The sequence below is a fragment of the Ctenopharyngodon idella genome, chromosome 2 (genome assembly GCF_019924925.1).
Source record: "Ctenopharyngodon idella isolate HZGC_01 chromosome 2, HZGC01, whole genome shotgun sequence".
NCBI classification, from domain to species: domain Eukaryota; kingdom Metazoa; phylum Chordata; class Actinopteri; order Cypriniformes; family Xenocyprididae; genus Ctenopharyngodon; species Ctenopharyngodon idella.
In genome coordinates this window covers 11,732,756-11,751,815 of record NC_067221.1, presented here as the reverse complement: position 1 = coordinate 11,751,815, position 19,060 = coordinate 11,732,756, and the positions used below count along the sequence as shown (strand labels likewise).

Here is a 19,060-nt window from a genome sequence, read left to right as displayed (position 1 = left end):
AAACCCGAGTTTTAAGTTGATTGACTGCTAAAATTGATTGGCTAGAGAGGGGTCTTTGTGGTCTGTAGTTCCCAGGCTGTAATCATGGCTTGATTGAAAGCAAAAATGGGGTAGTGCCACATATGCTGGGCCTAAAGAGAATGCTTAAGCCCTGTGGGACTAGCTGCTAATCAGTGGAGGATATGTGTTGACAGATAACATCTGCACTAACTTTAAACAACTCTCATGTGGACCTCACTTCAATTTTGTCTGATAAAACAGCTTATAGTAAAATAAATAAAACACAACCATGCCTTTTCCTTTGCTAAAGTTATATCTTAATGCTTATTTTATTGATTTGCGCACTTCATTTGCCTTGTAATATCAGTTCAGAGAACAACTATATATATATATATATATATATATATATATATATATATACGTATATATATATATATATATATATATATATATATGTATATGTATGTGTATATAATATATATATATATATATATATATATATATATATATATATATATATATACATACATACATACATACATACACGCACCCAGTCCCGGCCCAGACCTGTACGTCATCTTACATTGCATGCAGTTTAGTTACAAACATGATGCAAGGCAACGACTGACTGTGTGAGGAAGCCTATTAGAATGCAGTTATAATGCCACTGTAATTCAAGATATGAGGGCAAAAAATGCCCCTGAATGGGTTTTTGTCTTATATTTATATCATATGATATGGTTTAGCAATATCACACGAGGAAGAGTGCTGTTTTTCCCTGAATATCGACACAATTGCAAATGTGATATTGATTTTATACAACAGTTCAATAAACAAGAAGTTAATAATGTGTTACATTTTAGACACAATATTGTCAATATTTTCTGTTTTCGCTCAATTTTGCCAATGAAAATAGTTCCAGCAAAGCCACAGCAGAACTGTTGTACATCTCCAAGCAACACAAAGCGGTGTTTCATTACTGAATGAATCAGTGTTTTTGAAATGAAGCCATTGATTCAGTTACTCATTCATAAAGACAGCCACTTGCTTCATTCCTGAATGAATCAGCCATTTGAGTGAATTAGTTGAACAAATAACTGAATGACTCACTCATTAAGACAGTGACTTAAGTGATTAGGACAGTTTTAGTTTCATATTTAGAGTATAATTTCATTTTCATTCATATTCATGCACCCTGTGAGCTGCATTAAATAGTCTGTGCAAGTATGCCTAAATGCCACTTCAGATGCACTTTCTGAAAAAAGAAAAGAAAAAAAAACATGGCCACATTGTATCCTTAAAGGATTAGTTTGCTCCAGAATTAAAATTTCATGATAATTTACTCACCCCCATGTCATCCAAGATGTTCATGTCTTTCTTTCTTCAGTCGAAAAGAAATTAAGGTTTTTGAGGAAAACATTCCAGGATTATTCTCCTTATAGTGGACTTCAACGGTTACCAACAGGTTGAAGGTCCAAATTGCAGTTTCAATGCAGCTTCAAAAGGCTCTACACGATCCCAGATGAGGAATAATGGTCTAGCAAAATGATCTGTCATTTTCTTATATATATATATATATATATATATATATATATATATGATAGTTTTTGAGTTTCTGGCACTGTTAGTGTGAGCAGAGCTAGCGTTTCTTTGAAATATTCATGGGCTGTCCTCCTTTTCTTGATGGTTGGCTCTACTATTTACTTGCTCAGCACTATTGGTGCAGGGAAGGATGAGTGGAAAGTGGCTAAAGATGTGTTCCAGTGTGAAATGGAAAGAAGAAAAGAATTGACGAGCCTGGACACGTGAAAACGCTCAGCTTGACTTTGTGTTAAACCTGTGATAACAAAAGTCAAAACATTTGAATTTAGTCACCAGTTCATTACAAAATCTTGAAAAAGACTACAAGGCTATAATAAAAATATATATGGGGGGACCAAATATATGGATGGGAGTGTGTTCTTAAATGATGTCTAAATTATGCATCTCTACAAATGCTTCTTTTAACAGTTTTAAAATGGCACTATGTTTTACAAGAAGTTGCACAAGATTCTGGTTTTCATCTTATGCTTGGAAACCACAGTAATGGTACAGTACTTGGGGTGTAGCTATCAAACTTTACTAGAAAAGTATCAGCCTGAACACACACCTGAACCAGCTAATCAAGGTCTTACTAGGCATACTAGAAACTTCAAGGCAGGTGCGTTGAGGCAAGTTGGAGCTAAACTCCTCCAGGACCGAGTTTAGCTTAGTGGGAGCATTGATACTAGTCAGATAAGAGTCAAATCAACAGATTGATACTTTGTGTTACCTTTATAGAAGCATTCTCCATTAATTTAGTGCAGTTACAGGCAGAACAGTATGTGACCACCATGGTATACCATACATTTACAATGGTTATCCTGGGTGGCTTAGAAGTGCCTCAAGTGCTTAGAAATCGCTACATTAAAGGACATAACCCACATGAGGAATAGCACACCGTTGGGGTTTTTGTCCTGATTCAACCACAAAATCTCCCTTATCACTCCACATAGTTGCATAGAAATCCAATCCAATAGCATTTAATTATCCTCATTTAAATGCTTGCTCTATCATTAAAAGGTCATTTAGCAGTTTGAAAACCCAGTGGTGTGCCCTTTCCTTTAGTAAATCCACACTGCTTAGGAGAGGTCATCGATTACTACACTAAACAAAGGGTGATGTTATGGAGCCGCATGAAACAAAGCCAGATGACCGTTTGACTGTAATTCAGAGAGCGTAAACCTGTTGCTGAAGAGTCTGTACCTGACACTGCACCATGATTATTACATATGTTATATCTCATTTTACAAATGAATGCAGTTCTTTATTAATTTATATGATCATAAATTTGCCCAATAAATAAATAGGCAAGTGAACAATTCAAAAGTGTCATGGCTGTGGCTGTAGTGAAGCGCATGACAAAGGAGTAAGGAACAAAACGGGAACAGAGCTAACAGAGTGAAAATGAAACTAAAACAACATACACGTTTAAAATTTAATATTAGCACTTGATAGTTCATTAAATACATTAGATAATTAGAATTAAATCAGTAATTTGGGTCCTACATAATAGTCCTACATAATGCATTTTTTTGTAAGGGGTAATCTGACTTAAATATGGTAAAACAGTGCTGAGATTGAGAACTCTATATAGGTGAAGGATCTTTCTATGAGACGTGCATTTTCCAGTTTGATAACGTGCTTTTATATACTGTAAATTTATAACTGTAAATCAGATAAGTAATGTGTTTAAGTGTTGAAAAAGTGCATTGTGCCATCTCAAGCTAAATATTATGTTGGCATATAGTTATCACTTCAGAAAAGTGACAGCTTTACAAGCATTGTATTCAGGGGTATGAAAAGGTTTTTGTTAGAGAATTTATTAGTGATATTTACGCATATGTAAATGAGGGACACAAATTGCATCCAAAGTTTTTATCTGTTGTTTGCTGCTCTATAAACATATGTACTGTACATTTGTACTTTACATTAGAGCTTTAATCACCCACCTCTGTCATTTATGTTTTTCCTTATTGCAATTATTATTCTTTATTTTGTTGTGCATATCAGTTGTCTGCTATAGCTCAGAGTGTATTGTTGATAAAAACAATATAGTGAATTAAATTGTTCTCAAGGAAATTAGACAATCCTACTAAATAAATGACAAATATAGTTCTATAAGGAACGTGGCTTAAAATAACTTATGCATGAACTTTTAATGCATTCTAGATTTAAGTGCTTTACTGTGCCATTGTGTATTACATGGCATAAAGAATACTAAATTAAAAATGCTTGCTTAAAAAAGATTTTGTCGTCTTTCATTTATTCATTCATTCATTCATTCATTCATTCAAAGGAATTAGTTCATTCGTTCATTCATTCATTCAAAGGAATTAGTTCATCCATTTATTCATTCATGCATTCAAAGGAATTAGTTCATTCGTTCATTCATTCATTCAAAGGAATTAGTTCATCCATTCATTCATTCATGCATTCAAAGAAATTAGTTCATTCGTTCATTCATTCATTCAAAGGAATTAGTTCATCCATTCATTCATTCATGCATTCAAAGGAATTAGTTCATTCATTCATTCATTCATTCATTCATTCAAAGGAATTAGTTCATTCATTCAAAGTATTATTCATTCATTCGAAGGAATTAGTTCATCCATTCATTCATTCACAGGAATAAGTTCATTCATTCATTCATTCAAAGGAATTAGTTCATTCATTCATTCATTCATTCATTCGAAGGAATTAGTTCATTCATTCAAAGTATTATTCATTCATTCAGAGGAATTAGTTCATTCATTAATTTATTCAAATTAATTCATTCGTTCATTCATTCATTCATTCACTCAGGAATTATTTAATTCATTCATTCACAGGAATTAGTTCATTCATTCATTCATTCATTCACATGAATTAGTTCATTCATTTATTTATTCAAATTAGTTCATTCATTCATTCATTTATTCAAATTAGTTCATTTATTCATTCATTTAAAGGAATTAGTTCATTCATTCATTCATTCATTCATTCATTCATTCAAAGGAATTAGTTCATTCACTCATTCATCCAAAGGAGTTTATTCAAAGGAATTCATTCATTCATTCATTCATTCATTCATTTATTCAAAGGAAGTAGTTCATTGCTCCTAAATAGTTTACAAAAGAGCTTTTGTTTTTACTTTTAAGTCCTTTATTATGCTCATCTGGCTAATTCTAACCCTCTCAAAATAATAAAGACATGCACTACAAAATAAAGATGAAAGCTAAAACCATCAACCCTATCCCACAGTTGCTTTCCACATCCCCTCTAAACACAACACCTTGTTTCCCACAGCTGGCTCTGTCCTTGTGATGGAATCCTCGCAATGCAATTTTCCGGATAACTTGTTTTAATCAGCTAATGCCAATGTTTTGCAGACATGACATTGAAACCGTTCAGCTATAAAGGAAAGAACTCTTATTTATAACCCCAACATTTTTACATAATTTGTATTCTTTTCTACTGCATTTTCATCTAATGCATCAAGATCATCCGATCATTTTGACAAACACAATCATTTGCATGTACTGTATAATCTATTTTTTTAATAATAATAATTTTGTAATATATTATAGTAATAATTTTGTGTTTGTGTGTGTGACTTTATTTTTACTACAACTGACTCAGAGTTAGTAGCTTACTTTAGAGGTCAATTAATTCAATTCAATTTGATTTTAATATTAAATGTTGTTTTGCTAGAATGTTCATTGGTGTTTTCCCAGATGCCAGTGCCTGATGGAGTCATGCCCAGGCTGTTTTAAAAGAAGCAGAAATGTTTTGTAGAAGGACTGCAGCAATTTATATTAAAACCATCTGTTACCATGGTGACATTCACCCCTCATCTTTTGAGATATTTCTGGAACAGAACGTATTTGTGCACATACACACTGAATCCAGTACTAAACGTAACCACACATTATATTACCTCAACTGTATGAAATCTACTGATCTTTTTGTATCATGCCTATTTGAGTATTTGAGTTTATAAGTCTGACTTGCGAACACAAAAGGTTAAAGCCTTGCGCTGTCGCATATCAGGGCTTATTTGAGGTCACATGGTGTAAAATTACCCAAAAAGTGAGTCAATATGAAAGGCTTAAAAGAGTTTTACCAAAGCCTAAATTACATAGTAAAACCTAGCCAGGCAAGCAAGATCTAATCTGAAAAGTGCAGTACACTGTTAAAATAATTTGTAAGTAAGGCACCCAACTTTAAAATATGCTTCATATGTGACATCTAAATTTTGAGTAAACATGAGAGTGAATTTAAGAGTGAACATAATAGTCTTAATTTTCCCCTAACATCTGAGCTACTGACGACCCATTGGATTAGTTTTATATTTGAAGGTAAGGCGCCCCAAAATGTAACTAAATTCGTTTAAATGTCTGCACAAATCATTTTACTCCAGACTGCCTGAGGGGCAATATAGTTACTCAAGGATAGATCTGTACCAACTGTTTGTGATCCAGCTTCACCTCCAGAAGAAGTAAGTGTCACACTGTTATTTTTTATGATTTTTGAGCAAATCGCCATTTCAGTCGATGTTAGCCTGTTAGCCAGTTCCACAACAAATGCAGCTAAAGCTATCGTTGTCTTAGAGACTAGATGTCTGTCGTCTATTTTAAACATTGTTTATATACTGTATAACCACACAGAACAGTGTAGAAGGTGATTGTCTTGAAAAACTCTATGTTTACTTGCAAAGGCCAGCACATTTATCCACTAACCATTCAGAAACTTCCAGTTGCATTCTAAAAGTCCATCAGTGTCTGACTCCGGTTTGAACAATGTAACACCGTTACTGATAATCGTCATTTTGGCTGTGTGAGATTCTCCAGTTTTGTTGTTGTTGAGTATCCGGATCACAAGCTGTTAAATCTCCGCCCTCTTCTGGAAAGGGGGCCGGGAGCAGCAGCTCATTTGCATTTAAAGGGACACACATAAAAACAGCATGTTTTTGCTCAAACCCAAATAGGAGCAAATTTGACAAGCTATAATAAATGATCTGTGGGGTATTTTGAGCTGAAACTTCACGGACACATTCTGGGGACACCAGAGACTTGTATTACATCTTGTGAAAAGCGGCATTGGTGCCCTTTAAAGTAATTTTTTACTGATTATCTCTTTTGAGGAAAATTATCAAACTGTTTTGTGAACATTTCATTAAAACAAATGATCTCAGAAGAATTTGTTCACAAATCGGACACTGCAGCTTCTCTCATGAATTCTAAGTGATTTTTGTCAGTTTTAATACATTTTTGGTGAGTTCCACAAACAAAACTATTGCATGACTTCGGAACGCTTCAGAATGTAATGCTAATATGTTTGAAGCTCCAGACAACATTTACTTTCATTACATAGAAAAGACTGGCCAGAATATTCTTCAGTATATCGAATAAGCGTCAGTGAAAAAAGATTGGTGTAGTTACAGCATCTGAAAACACTGACCCCTCAAATGCATCTGAACTCTTTGAGGATCCATTAAACATGGTTCACAAAATAGCTTGTACAATATAAAAGACCCACAAGTGAATGCATAGTTTACAGAGTCATATCCGGCTGACACATGACCTTTCCCATCCTAAGAAATGCAGGCCTATGAAAATCAGATGCTTCTGACAGCTAATGAACATTACACCACCTCTCTCTCTCTCTCTCTCTCTCTCTCTCTCTCTCTCTCTCTCTCTCTCTCTCTCTCTCTCTCATTCCCTCTGCTTCTCTGATTCCTGCGTGGGAAGAGAGGAAATCTATTCAAGTTGAGTTTATTTTTGGCTCGCAGGAAGTCTGCAAACAGAGGCTCTTGAGTCACCAAAATGCACAATAGGCCTTTGCATCGATTCAGTAGCTCCGCCATCCTCACTACAGCTAAAGCTGTGCCAACTGATTACACAAGTCTTGATACAACTAAAACCCCCTTCTCTTGGCACAATAACTCCTTAGGATAACCAGAACAACATGATTTATCACAAGGCTAGCTCCCACTTCATATATTATGAAAATGTTTTTTTTCTTGCATTATTATTGATCATAACTAATGCTTTTGTTCTTGTAGGCTAATCCGTTTTCTTTAAACAATGTATAAATGTCAGATGGATATTGTGTTATGAACAAATCAAATTTCAGTCTATTATCCCGCTGCTTGGTATGCTATCAATCACGCTGCCTCCAATGGTATACCGCCAGACCGGGATCAATATCGCTCTTTATCGGCTCATCATTCTCCGCATGGTCACGTGTGTGTGTGTTACTATAGTGAGTGTGTATGAGCATGTATGTCTATGTTGGTCACCGCTATATTGGTATGTGTGCCTCCTTCCATCTGTAACTGATAAATGAGCAATTGAGGACAGTCAAGGCTTCTGTTCCCTGCTGACAGAACTATGAGATTGCGGTTTTTGAAGGCCATAGGTGTTCAAGACGGAACAGAGAAGGATAGACAGGGATAGACGAATAGAGAGATGGGTGGGTGGAGATGAAAGTGGCTGGTAAGGGGCAAACAGGGGTCATGGATCTTTCTGGGGTTTGACTCAGGAATTCAGGAGAGAAGTGGTAATGGATCACATCTCCTGAAGCGGAGAAGGCCAGATACTAGCACTGTGCTTTCGGTCAATGTTTTCAACAGAGATTTGACCTATTGTACATTTATATACAATACTTCGTAGTTCTTTTGTATTTCTAGTAAGATTTTTTTTTTTTTTTTTTTTTGTCAACACTTAAAGGGTTAGTGCACCCAAAAATGAAAATTCTGTCATTAATTACTCACCTTCATGTCGTTCCAAACCTGTAAGACCTTCGTTCGTCTTCGGAACACAAATTAAGATATTTTTGATGAAATCCGAGAGCTCTCTGACCCCTCCGTAGACAGCAATTTAATTACCACTTTCAAGGCCCAGAAAGGTAGCAAAGTCATTGTTAAAATAGTCCATGTGACTACAGTGGTTCAACCTTAATTTTACGAAGAGACGAGAAAATAAAAAATAATGACTTTATTCAACAATATCTTCTCTTCCCTGTCAGTCTCCTACGCAGTTCACATTGTAGACTCAGTGCAGCGCTTCCGTGTACTACGTCAGAATGCCAGCTCATTATTGGCCTGCTCCTGCGTCAGCATCACGCCTCGTGCTGCTCACATGTACAGCGTCGGCCAATAGAGGGTATGCATTGACGTCACTTTCCCGCTGGAACACGCTCCCTGAGCCGGACTGAGTGGCAAAAGAACCTGCTGCATGACTGGATTTAATAGGGGAAACTGCGAAAACGCGAGTAAAACAAACGATTATACTAAAGGTTGGGCTCGAAAGTGTTCCTTATGACATGTCAAAGAAACCTAATCCATGGATACCGACATGCAGCAAGGAATTGTGTTACCTCACAGTTATATGTGCCTGCTTTCGACGCCGGGGAAATACATAAAGCAAATCTGCCTGTGAATGCTTTATATAACTACAATATAGGTATGTCTAAATCGGAGTGATCACGATGTCATGTATATCAGCATATCGTCCAGCACTAAAACTTGTATAGTTTTTGTCAGTGTTTATTTAAAAACACCCAATTATGCAGAAAATAAGATGTAAATATTTAATTGATGAGTTGTCAACACAATATATAACAATACAATATATACGGTATGATTTTACCCCAAAATCCAGCATTTTCACACAAAATGATAACTGCAAATCCATGTTTCTCTGCCTGAAGTTCAGTTGTTTCTGTGAATTGCGGCGATCCATTTGCTTCTCTTTTCTGTAGCTTTCGGCAGTCTGTAAAAAATGTACCTCAGATTTTCTCTCAAATCTATTTGTACAGTCAATCGCAAAGCTCTTTCCTGTTTTGGATGTGTTTTGTGTGTTTTTCGCGGCATTCACGCTGAAAACCAATGCTGCCACTCTGTCTTTTTGCCACTCAGTTGGCGTAACCGCAGTCATAACGGCCGACGGTGACGTCACGTGCATACCCTCTATACTCAGTCGCCATTCTGACATAGAACCTGGAAGCGCTGCACTGTTTCTACAACGTAAACAGCGTAGGATAATGACAGGGAAGAGAAGAAATTGTTGAATACATTTTGTTTTGTTTTTGCACACAAAAAGTTTATGAATGTTGGTCTGAATGTTTTATGCAAAGTTGTAATTATTTCCTCACTGGAAATAATGGCTCGGAAAGTGGGGAAAAAGTGTTAGCTCTCCATATGCTTGTGGATGCCCACAACCATAGCATTAAATCTGGGGGAAACACACACCAATTCATCATAGTACTCCCATTCTGTCACAACTGCTGTCTGTACGAGAGCTCCGAGTCAGCTGTGATTTCAAGCATCAACAAGATACTTGAAACTGTTTGGAGTAACTGTAGTGTAAGTGCTAATTGCTTCATTAATGGATAAATCACAAAACATGTGCAGATCTCATTTCACCCCCAAATTAAATGAAAAACGTTATATTTTGCATATGAAACATGGAGCCTGTTTTTAGACCGTAAAAGTTTTGTCCATTGTGACATTATTTTCATGACAATTAAACACATTTTCCACTTCTCAGTAGTGGTCCTCATTAAATGCTTATTACATTAATTTATTGTAATTACTGTAATTTATATATATTGTAATTTATATTTGCTTATTAATATATGAAAGAGTTTGTGAGATTCACTCAAAAAGGGCTCCATTCTCCCATGTTTGGGAGGATCAAAATCATGAGGAGGATTTTGTAGTAGGGAATTTCAGAGCAGCTAGCAATAGCAAGCTAGCTTTGAAAGCTTTGAAGATCCCACCCTCTCTTCACAGCACTCTCCAAATCCACGCCTCCTCCAAAACACATGAATGCGCACAGCCTGAGCAGAGTCTGCAAAGTGACACAAGAGACGGCGTTAAATTACCTAGTGTCTCAAAGCACATAACCTTACAATAATAATGAATGTAAACAACTTAAAGAGCTCTGACTTGTGCCACCTGACTGCTGCAGATTCAATTCGGCATTGGTAGTGTTGCCATAGATACTCATAAGTCTGAGGACGTGAACAGCTCCGAGTAGAAAGTCACGGGTTGCCATCTCTTAATTACAGTAATTATGACATGTCATGGACACAGCATAAGCTTGTTGTTTTGGTTCAGGATAAACTGTAAAAGGCGTCTTCTGTTTGTTTTGCGGCTCTCGGTGACAGTCTGTCTACATCTCCGCATAGCCTCATGGGATGCACCGATGACGTGTGATGTCTGTGCGAGCAGGGTGCGCAAAGGTATGGAAATACATATGTTGACAGGCAGGTAGGACATCGTATCATAGCATTCGAACAAACGTTTTTTGATCCCAAGACTTCCACAGAAGATATATGTAAATTTTTTGTAATATTTAGACCACTTCTATTATTGATTGCTATCAGGATGGGAAGAGAGTTTCGACAAGTACAAAAAGTCTATATGAAAAAAATTGCCTACTCTACATTTAACTCTACTATTAAATGTTGAATTTGTTGAATTTCATGGCCTGTAGTAAAATGACCTTTAAATGTGAACATAACTGTATATATCGTGCTCTACCATTCTAGTCTTTCTCTCTGTGTGTGTGTGTGTGTGTGTACATATATATATATTTTTTTTTTTTTTTTTTTTTTCCATCTGTTCAGCCACTGTGAGATGACCCTTTTCCCTCAGAGACTAATTACTCATGCTGTGTAACCTCTCTCATTAATACTCACAAAAAAGACAGATGGACATTTTGCCATGCAAGACTGCAGTAATGAAATATAGTTTTTGTCACCCATAAAAATATGGCCCAACACACTTTCCTGCACGAGTTCCACTCATATGCTTATAGAAGACAGTGGAATCACAGAGGTTTCCATAATACAGTATTATTGTGATTCAGTGAGTCGCGATACAAAGTGTCATGCTACTCTTTTTTGTGTTTCAATACACATGCGAGTATGTTATCATATATAGAATTTTCACTGCAGCATAATATTAATTCTTCATACTATAGTAAATATAATGATATAGTACTGTGGTACAATAGAGATTGCCAGTCTATTCTTGAGATAATTTTACTGAATCTTTGTCTTTCATATTTTTTGTTTTTCTTTGTTTGTTTTAATATATGCGTATATGTATATTCACTACAGTTTAAAAGTTTGGGGTCATTAAGATTTGTTAATGCTTTTGAAAGAAGACTTTTATGCTCACCAAGACTGCATTTATGTGATCAAAAATACAGAAAAAAACAGTAATATTGTGAAATATTATTAAAATTTAATATAACTGTTTTTTATTGTAATATATTTCAAAATGTAATTTATTCCTGTGATAGCAAAGCTGAATTTTCAGCATCATTACTCCAGTCTTCAGTCATTGTCACATGATTCTTCAGAAATCATTCTAATATGCGGATTTTCTGCTCAAGAAAGATTTCTCATATTATCAATGTTGAAAACGGTTGTGCTGCTTCATATTTTTTTGGAAACTGTGACTCTTTTTTAGGATACACTACATTGCACTGGGAAAAACAACACTCAGGGAACAATGAATTGGCGTCACAGTCTTATGAATGGTAGTGTAGGATTCACTAGCATTAGGGGAAGGTGGGTGGCAGGTGTTAGTCTCCATTAGAAAGCTTTTACAGGGAATCACATCATGGCCAATCCACACTCCACCTGTCACAATGACCTATTTCCCTTGCAAACGGAATGCAATTCCAAGACATGAGCTACAGGAGCTGTTAAGTTTTTCTCATTTGGCGTCTCTCCAGAGATGACTGAGGGGAATGGCTTTATTAAGATGTGTGTAGCATTAATATTTCATTTTTATATGTACAGTAGAATGAGGGCACGCATTATGGGATGGTCCACAAAGTGCTTTCCTATTATCTGTGAATGTTTGCGGCAAATATAATACATTAGTTCACTATTTTCAGAGTTGATATGAAATTGTGGTGATTAATAACTGGCAATTGGAGAGCTGTTTCTCATCAAGGTGAACGCTTGCACTTGCACTGCTCTAGTATCACACTAAAACAGTGTTTTACTGAGCACCATGTGTGCATTGGTTTCATTATTAATATCATGCTCAGAGTCAGAACTGAGTGCTGAAAACAGTGTTTCTGAGATAAAAGCAGGTGCTCTTTAAGGTGGCCTTTAGGAAATCAAGCTCAAAGACTTTTGGGGCAAGGAGAATAGTAGGCTATATCAACTTTTTGTTGATCTTCTTGTATGTGTGTGTATATATATGTATATATATATGTATAATATCTCTAGAAAGAGTTAGGTACAGACCATGGACTGTGGATGATGTGTATCTGGTTGAAGTTATGAATAGGATGGATGACGCTGGCATGACTGTGAAGAACATTCACACTACCAGTGTGAACCCTAGTGCTGTTTGAATCAGTGGCTTTGCAATTGGCTGTCTAAAGATTTACTGTAAATGAGCTCCTCTCTTCCTGTTTGTGTGTGTGTGATATGAATGTGTGGCATGTAGGTGTTTGAGATCTGTGGCTTTGCACTCCTAGCTGCAACAGCCCCCTCCCATTAGACTGTCACAAGGCCCAATAATAACCTCTCTAATAACAGGGTTGGCTCTCTCTCTCTCTCTCTCTCTCTCTCTCTCTCTCTCTCTCTCTCTCTCTTTCTTGGAACAAATGTTCTTCTTCATATCCAACGTCACGCAATTAGTGTGGCTGAATGAGGATATGCTCACCATCTGCAGTTAGCCACATTTGGCTGTGTGCCTTACAAAAAGCCCAGCGTTTTTACCAAAATTGGAATGACGAAGTTGTTCACATTAGCCACATTGCATACCTGATGAAGGGGTTTATCCCAGCTAATTTTTACGTACAATAATAGATAGCCTGGCTGAAAAATAGCACAATCAGTTTTGATTTTTGTGAACTTATTGCAAGCAATTGCAGGGTGTGAGCTTTCCAAGAAGAGCCTTGATGAAAGCCTGAGCTCTGACAACATCTGAATTGGTATAAAAGGAAAACTACATTTTCTCAAATCAGTGGTTTTAAGAGAAATGGCTTCATGTTGAATTAGTGCTCCAGTAGGCATAGTGCTAACTTGTATCCCATCAGGCTCACTTTGCACTGATCTTGATGATTCTGACAGAGAGCAGCTGGAAGTAGTTGTGAGTAGGGATTAAATTAAAATAGTATGCTAGGGGTTGTACAGACTACTCAACAAGTTGTCTGTTTTGGGTTGACTGTAGAAGTGCTTGAACTGCAAGTCAACATAATGCAAAAAAGTGTGTATTATTTATAATTTTATAAATAAATATTTAAAATTAAATTAATTATTTTTTATTATTTTTAACATTAAATAATATTATATAAAATATTTTAATGTATATTTTATTTTTAAAAAAATGAATGGTTTGAAATCGTTGGCAATCGTTGTTTGAAAGTTTAAAAAAAAGTTTTTAAAACGCATGGGCATAAGTTAACTCTGACAGCTCCAAAGGATCTATGTAGTTCCTCTTGAATATGCTGGAAAGCAACTTCATTGTGATTCTCAATACTACTTTCCTTTTTACATTGTCTGTCTATCATCTGAATTTTAGCTTTCTTCCCCTCCCTCTGAGAAGAGCAGAAAAGTATGTCAAGACTTCTCAGCCTTGAATAATCCTTTCAAGTACTGTCAGACAAAAAAGCATTTTGAAAGCTTGACTGTTGCTGGGTAATGTCAGACACAGATGTTCATTGAACTAACAGGGTATTTGATCAGATCAGCTCTGCTTGGTTGGGTTAGGGTACACATTGTTTTATGTAAAGTGGTTGTGGTTCCACTTTGCATAAAACAGGAACGAGACCATTTATTGAACTGTTTTTTGCTGATAGTGGGGTTAATTACTAATAAGAGTTTCAAAGATAAAGAAAAGGAAAAATCTTTTTCAAAAAATACTTTTGAAGTAAAATGTTCTTCTTTTTTTACCTTGATTTAATTAATTCATAAAATTCACCTTGCCTTGTCATAAAAAGGTCAAATTATCTCATATATAAAAGATTGCTCATTGACCTTGACACATTCATGAGGGTCTGTAGGGGTCATTCTATAAATTCATAGATCTGGACAAGCAAAAATGAGCATCTTGTCCTTGACCCACAGAACAAAAAACATGAAAACATTCCCACAGTATACTCATGGTCGTTTATGTCTTTCTATGTATTCCCTGCAGACTCTCAGACCACTTTGGAGCCGTACTGCGTGTGGATGCCTCCTACCCTCGCTGGATGATTCCATCTCTGTGATGAAAGGCTTATCCAGCAGCCGCAGCCACCACCACATGGTGACCTGTGACCCCTCTTTGGACTCCATGGGTCACCACTTGGACCACAAGCCCTACCTCATCAGCCAGATCGACAGCCCCCACCCAGCCGACCATTCTTATTACTCCCAGAGAAGCCCCTACCAGCCTGACTGCGTGGTGCCTTATGGGACCTTTCCCCGCCGACACTATAGCTCTCAGCATGAGCTGAAGGATGAAACTGCTGTGGTTCCTTACACCGGGGGAGGGGTTCCAGCCAACAAGGGCCAACAGCGTCTCCCCATCGCCCTGCTGGATCAGTTCGACCGGCAACTCCCAGTGCCTCGGGACGGCTATCACACACTACAGTACAAGCGTGCCGCCGCAGCCTTGGAGCAACGGAGTGACAGCCCAGGCCGAATCCGGCACCTGGTGCACTCCGTTCAGAAGCTCTTCACCAAGTCCCACTCATTAGAGGGCCCACACCACGGTCATGGCCACGGCAAGGGCAGCATCAATGGAGGCAAGGCCAGCCCCGATGGAGAACCCCCTGCTATTCGGCACCGCAAGCGCAGCAAGAGCCGAGAGCGCTGCAAGTCGGCTGAGCCCAAGAATCGGACGCCACCTTCCGGCTACTGGAGCTCGGATGACTTGGAACGCGAGGCCTGCCTGTTTCACCATGGACCACCAGGCGTCATGACCATGGGCCGTCACCCGGATAAGTCACAGTCACAGTACTTCCTGGAGGCCTACAACACCATCAATGACCAGGCGCTTAAAAACTCCCGCAGCAACAACGATTTGGGCAAGTGCTCGACGTGCACAAGCATCCCGCTGAGCGTGGACGCTTCACAGCTCGTGAAGAAGAGCTCATGGTCGTCCTCTCTCACGGTGAGCAGAGCACGTCAAGTCTACCAGAAGGCCTCGGTAAATGTAGATAAGGCTCTAGTGAAAGCAGAGGCTTGTCAGCAGGAGCGCTCATGCCAATTCTTGCAGGTATGCAAAAAGCCTTTCGATTCTCCCCTACACCCACATGCTCGCCTAACCCACCTCCACCTTTCCACCACCCCTCCTCTTCCTCCTCCACCACTGGAGAGAGCCTCCAGTTTTGATTTGAGTTCTGCCGAGAAGTAAGTGCAACCCACTAGCTGCCTTACTTTCTGTTTAGCTGACAAGCATCTGTTTGGATCCATTCAATCTCTGACTGGTATTATTTCCCTCTCTAAACCTGAAAATCACATTTTTTTACCAATGTTTTCCAGAAAGTTCTTATTTTATTGGGCTATGTGTGTGTTTGTGTGTATGTGTCTGTGTAGGTGGTGGGATAGGATAGATCTGACTGGATGAGCAGCGTTCTTGTGGATCCATATGAAGACAATAGTCTTTATACATCAATTAGATCTGTGGCTGGTGGCATAAACTGCTTAGACTAGACCTACAAGCTAGTCATCAATTTTTGCCATCAAGCCATCAAGACTGGTCATAACTTTTTGTCATATTAACGTCAGTCACACAAAAAAGTAGATTTATCTCATTTGAATTCGAAAAGTTAAAGGAGATAGTTCATGCAAAAATGAAAATTCTGTCATTAATTACTCACCCTCATGTCGTTCCAAACCCATAAGACTTTCGTTCATCTTCGGAACAAAAATGAAGATCTTTTTGATGATATCTGAGAGCTTTCTGTCCCTCCATTGACAGCTATGCAAGTACCACTTTGATGTTTCAAAAAGTTCATAATTCAGAGATCATAGATCATAACTAATCCACTTCCGTTTACCACAACTGCTGTGTGAGTTGATGAATGTTTATATGTGAATAAAAGCCTAAATTAAATCTGCTCATCATATAAAGCATTTGAGTCTCTTCAGAAAATTTGGACTAAACCACTCAATTCATATGGATTAGTTTTATGATCTCTTTATAAACCTTTAGAAGCATCAAAGTGGTAGTTGCGTAGCTGTCAACGGAGGGACAGAAAGCTCTCAGATTTCATCAAAAAGATCTTCATTTGTGTTCAAAAGATGAACGAAGGTCTTACGGGTGTGGAACGACATGAGGGTGAGTAATTAATGACAGAATTTTCATTTTTGGGTGAACTAACCCTTTAAGACTGATTACCCCTTGATGAACTGCTTGTTAGTCAGACTAGTCCTTAATACAGTCTTAACATAGTGTTTATGCGACTGGCCACTGGAGTCATGGACAATTAGGTCTTAGCATAGCATACTCCTAGCCGATTATCATACTAGCTTAGCTTATACCATGTGCAGCAGAATTTGCTGAATTTGCTCCCTTTCTATTCATGAGTGTGAATTTAAATTGGCCACACACCATAGGAAGCTGAATTGTACTTTGAATTGCAATGACAAGAAGAATTTACTGAACTGCAATTCAAAGAAATTCAAAACATAGGCTTAATACATTCTGGGAAAGGAAGTGTTTGTCCACCCTGGTCCAAATGAATTAATTTATTAAATATGATGAAATATATAAAATATTTAACCTGGAATACATAAACTAAATTTAATTAAATTCAGTTCAGATTAATTTCAGATTCAGAATTTAAATTGACCCTAACCCTAACCCAAACAGCTACCCCCAGGTTCCTCAACGGGCAAGTGAATTGTTCATGACAGCAGTTGATTGGACAAGAATACCACACAATCAGTGTTGTGCTGATTAGGACTGTGCGATTAATCGTAATTGATTTTCAATTTCGGCTTCCGACGATTATAAAAACAAGATTTCTATGTGTGAGCTCAGAAACGGAGCAGAACGTGCATCAGCAAAGTATACTATGGGCTTCGGATTCACGCCTAAACGGTCAAATAGCCTACACACAAAAATGTCAAAATACTGTTTTGGTAAGTATCCTCGTAAACACGGTCAGTTATGTCTTAAGTGACTGTAAACAGGTGAGAAAGAAAACACATGTGTAACAGTATATTGGATCCGTGCATTCAGTCTTAAAGTGACAACAGCCCAATATTACTGCTTCAGCCTGTCATTAATGTTAATCAAACAACAAATGAAAAAGATATCACTTACTGCTCTTGAGTGAATAACTTTTGTTGTTTTAATAAGGATTCATCTATATTTAATGTATACAGTGAAGACTATTTTACATTAAAATACATTGTTTTTTTACATTGGATTATTCAGTTTCTGTTGTAGTCTATTACTTAACTGAATACCACTGTTAGTACATCTTCCTAAATAACTTAAAGCACTGTTTATTTAATTAGTATTTTTGTTCTGTTGTATTTATTTGTCCATTTTGTTTGTAATTAGTTTCTTTGTTCTTATTATATTGCTGGCTGTTTACTTGTCTTTTGTAACTGTTTTAATTAGCTACATTAGTTAACCTAGTATTAGTTTTTGTTGAAATAGCCTATCGATAATTGTGAAATTTTACTGATACCTAAAAATACTCATATCATGAAATAAGACTTTGATTATATCGCTGATAATAATCGTGATTTCAATATTGACCAAAAAAAAATAGTGATTATGAGTTTTGCCATAATCGAGCAGTTCTGATACTCCATATAAAAGCACTATGAAATTGCTTAAATATAGATTGTTTGAGAGAACGTATAAGTTGGAGTGAAAGGGAACTCAGTGCATCTGATATTATTTAAAGTTGTTCCTATTCCTTTTGTATGTAAGGCTACACAGTCCTCAAAGTCTGAGTGAACAGACAAATGAGGTAAACCGTTACGTTATACATGCATTAAATGAGGGAACTAGAAAAGATCTTAAGACCACCTGCAGAGGACCATGAATCAGAGTTTGCACGTGGGCAGCCCATACTAATTCAGAAGCTAAATTGAGCTGGCAGGATGTCTCACATGTTCTCTATCATGCTCTGTCAATACAAAGAATAATTGGCATCTTTCTTCAGGGCTAAATCTGGACGCCAGTTGCCATAGTAACCGTGAGTGACAGGGCATTGCACTGTGCAGTTCGTGTTCTAAAGGTTTGTGGAAAGATTCTTAGACGTTCAGCGAGTTTGCCAATATCAAGTTAGAATTATTTTGATTTTGTGGACTTCGTACAGAAATTTATTTTATGCTTTTTGTATTTGAGGTTTTGTACATCTGTGTGTGTGCATCAGCTTCTGAGCTCTTATGTTTGCTTTGTAATTAAGTAAATTAAAGCAGGTCTCTTACGAACATAGTCAGTGAGGAGGGTTCGCCCCCAGTATTTACTATAGTGATCAATCAGTGTAGGGTTTTCAATTATCAATTC

General features: G+C 37.2%; 1 protein-coding gene across 1 annotated transcript in view; it reads left to right on the top strand.

Annotated features, from left to right (window-relative positions):
• The window catches only part of dlgap1a (discs, large (Drosophila) homolog-associated protein 1a), a 78,100-nt gene that overhangs the window by 13,458 nt on the left and 45,582 nt on the right, over positions 1 to 19,060 (top strand). Inside the window, exon 2 of the mRNA XM_051874706.1 lies at positions 14,738 to 15,697. Coding sequence (XP_051730666.1) covers positions 14,738 to 15,697 — 960 coding nt within the window. The remainder of the gene's footprint in view (positions 1 to 14,737; positions 15,698 to 19,060) is intronic.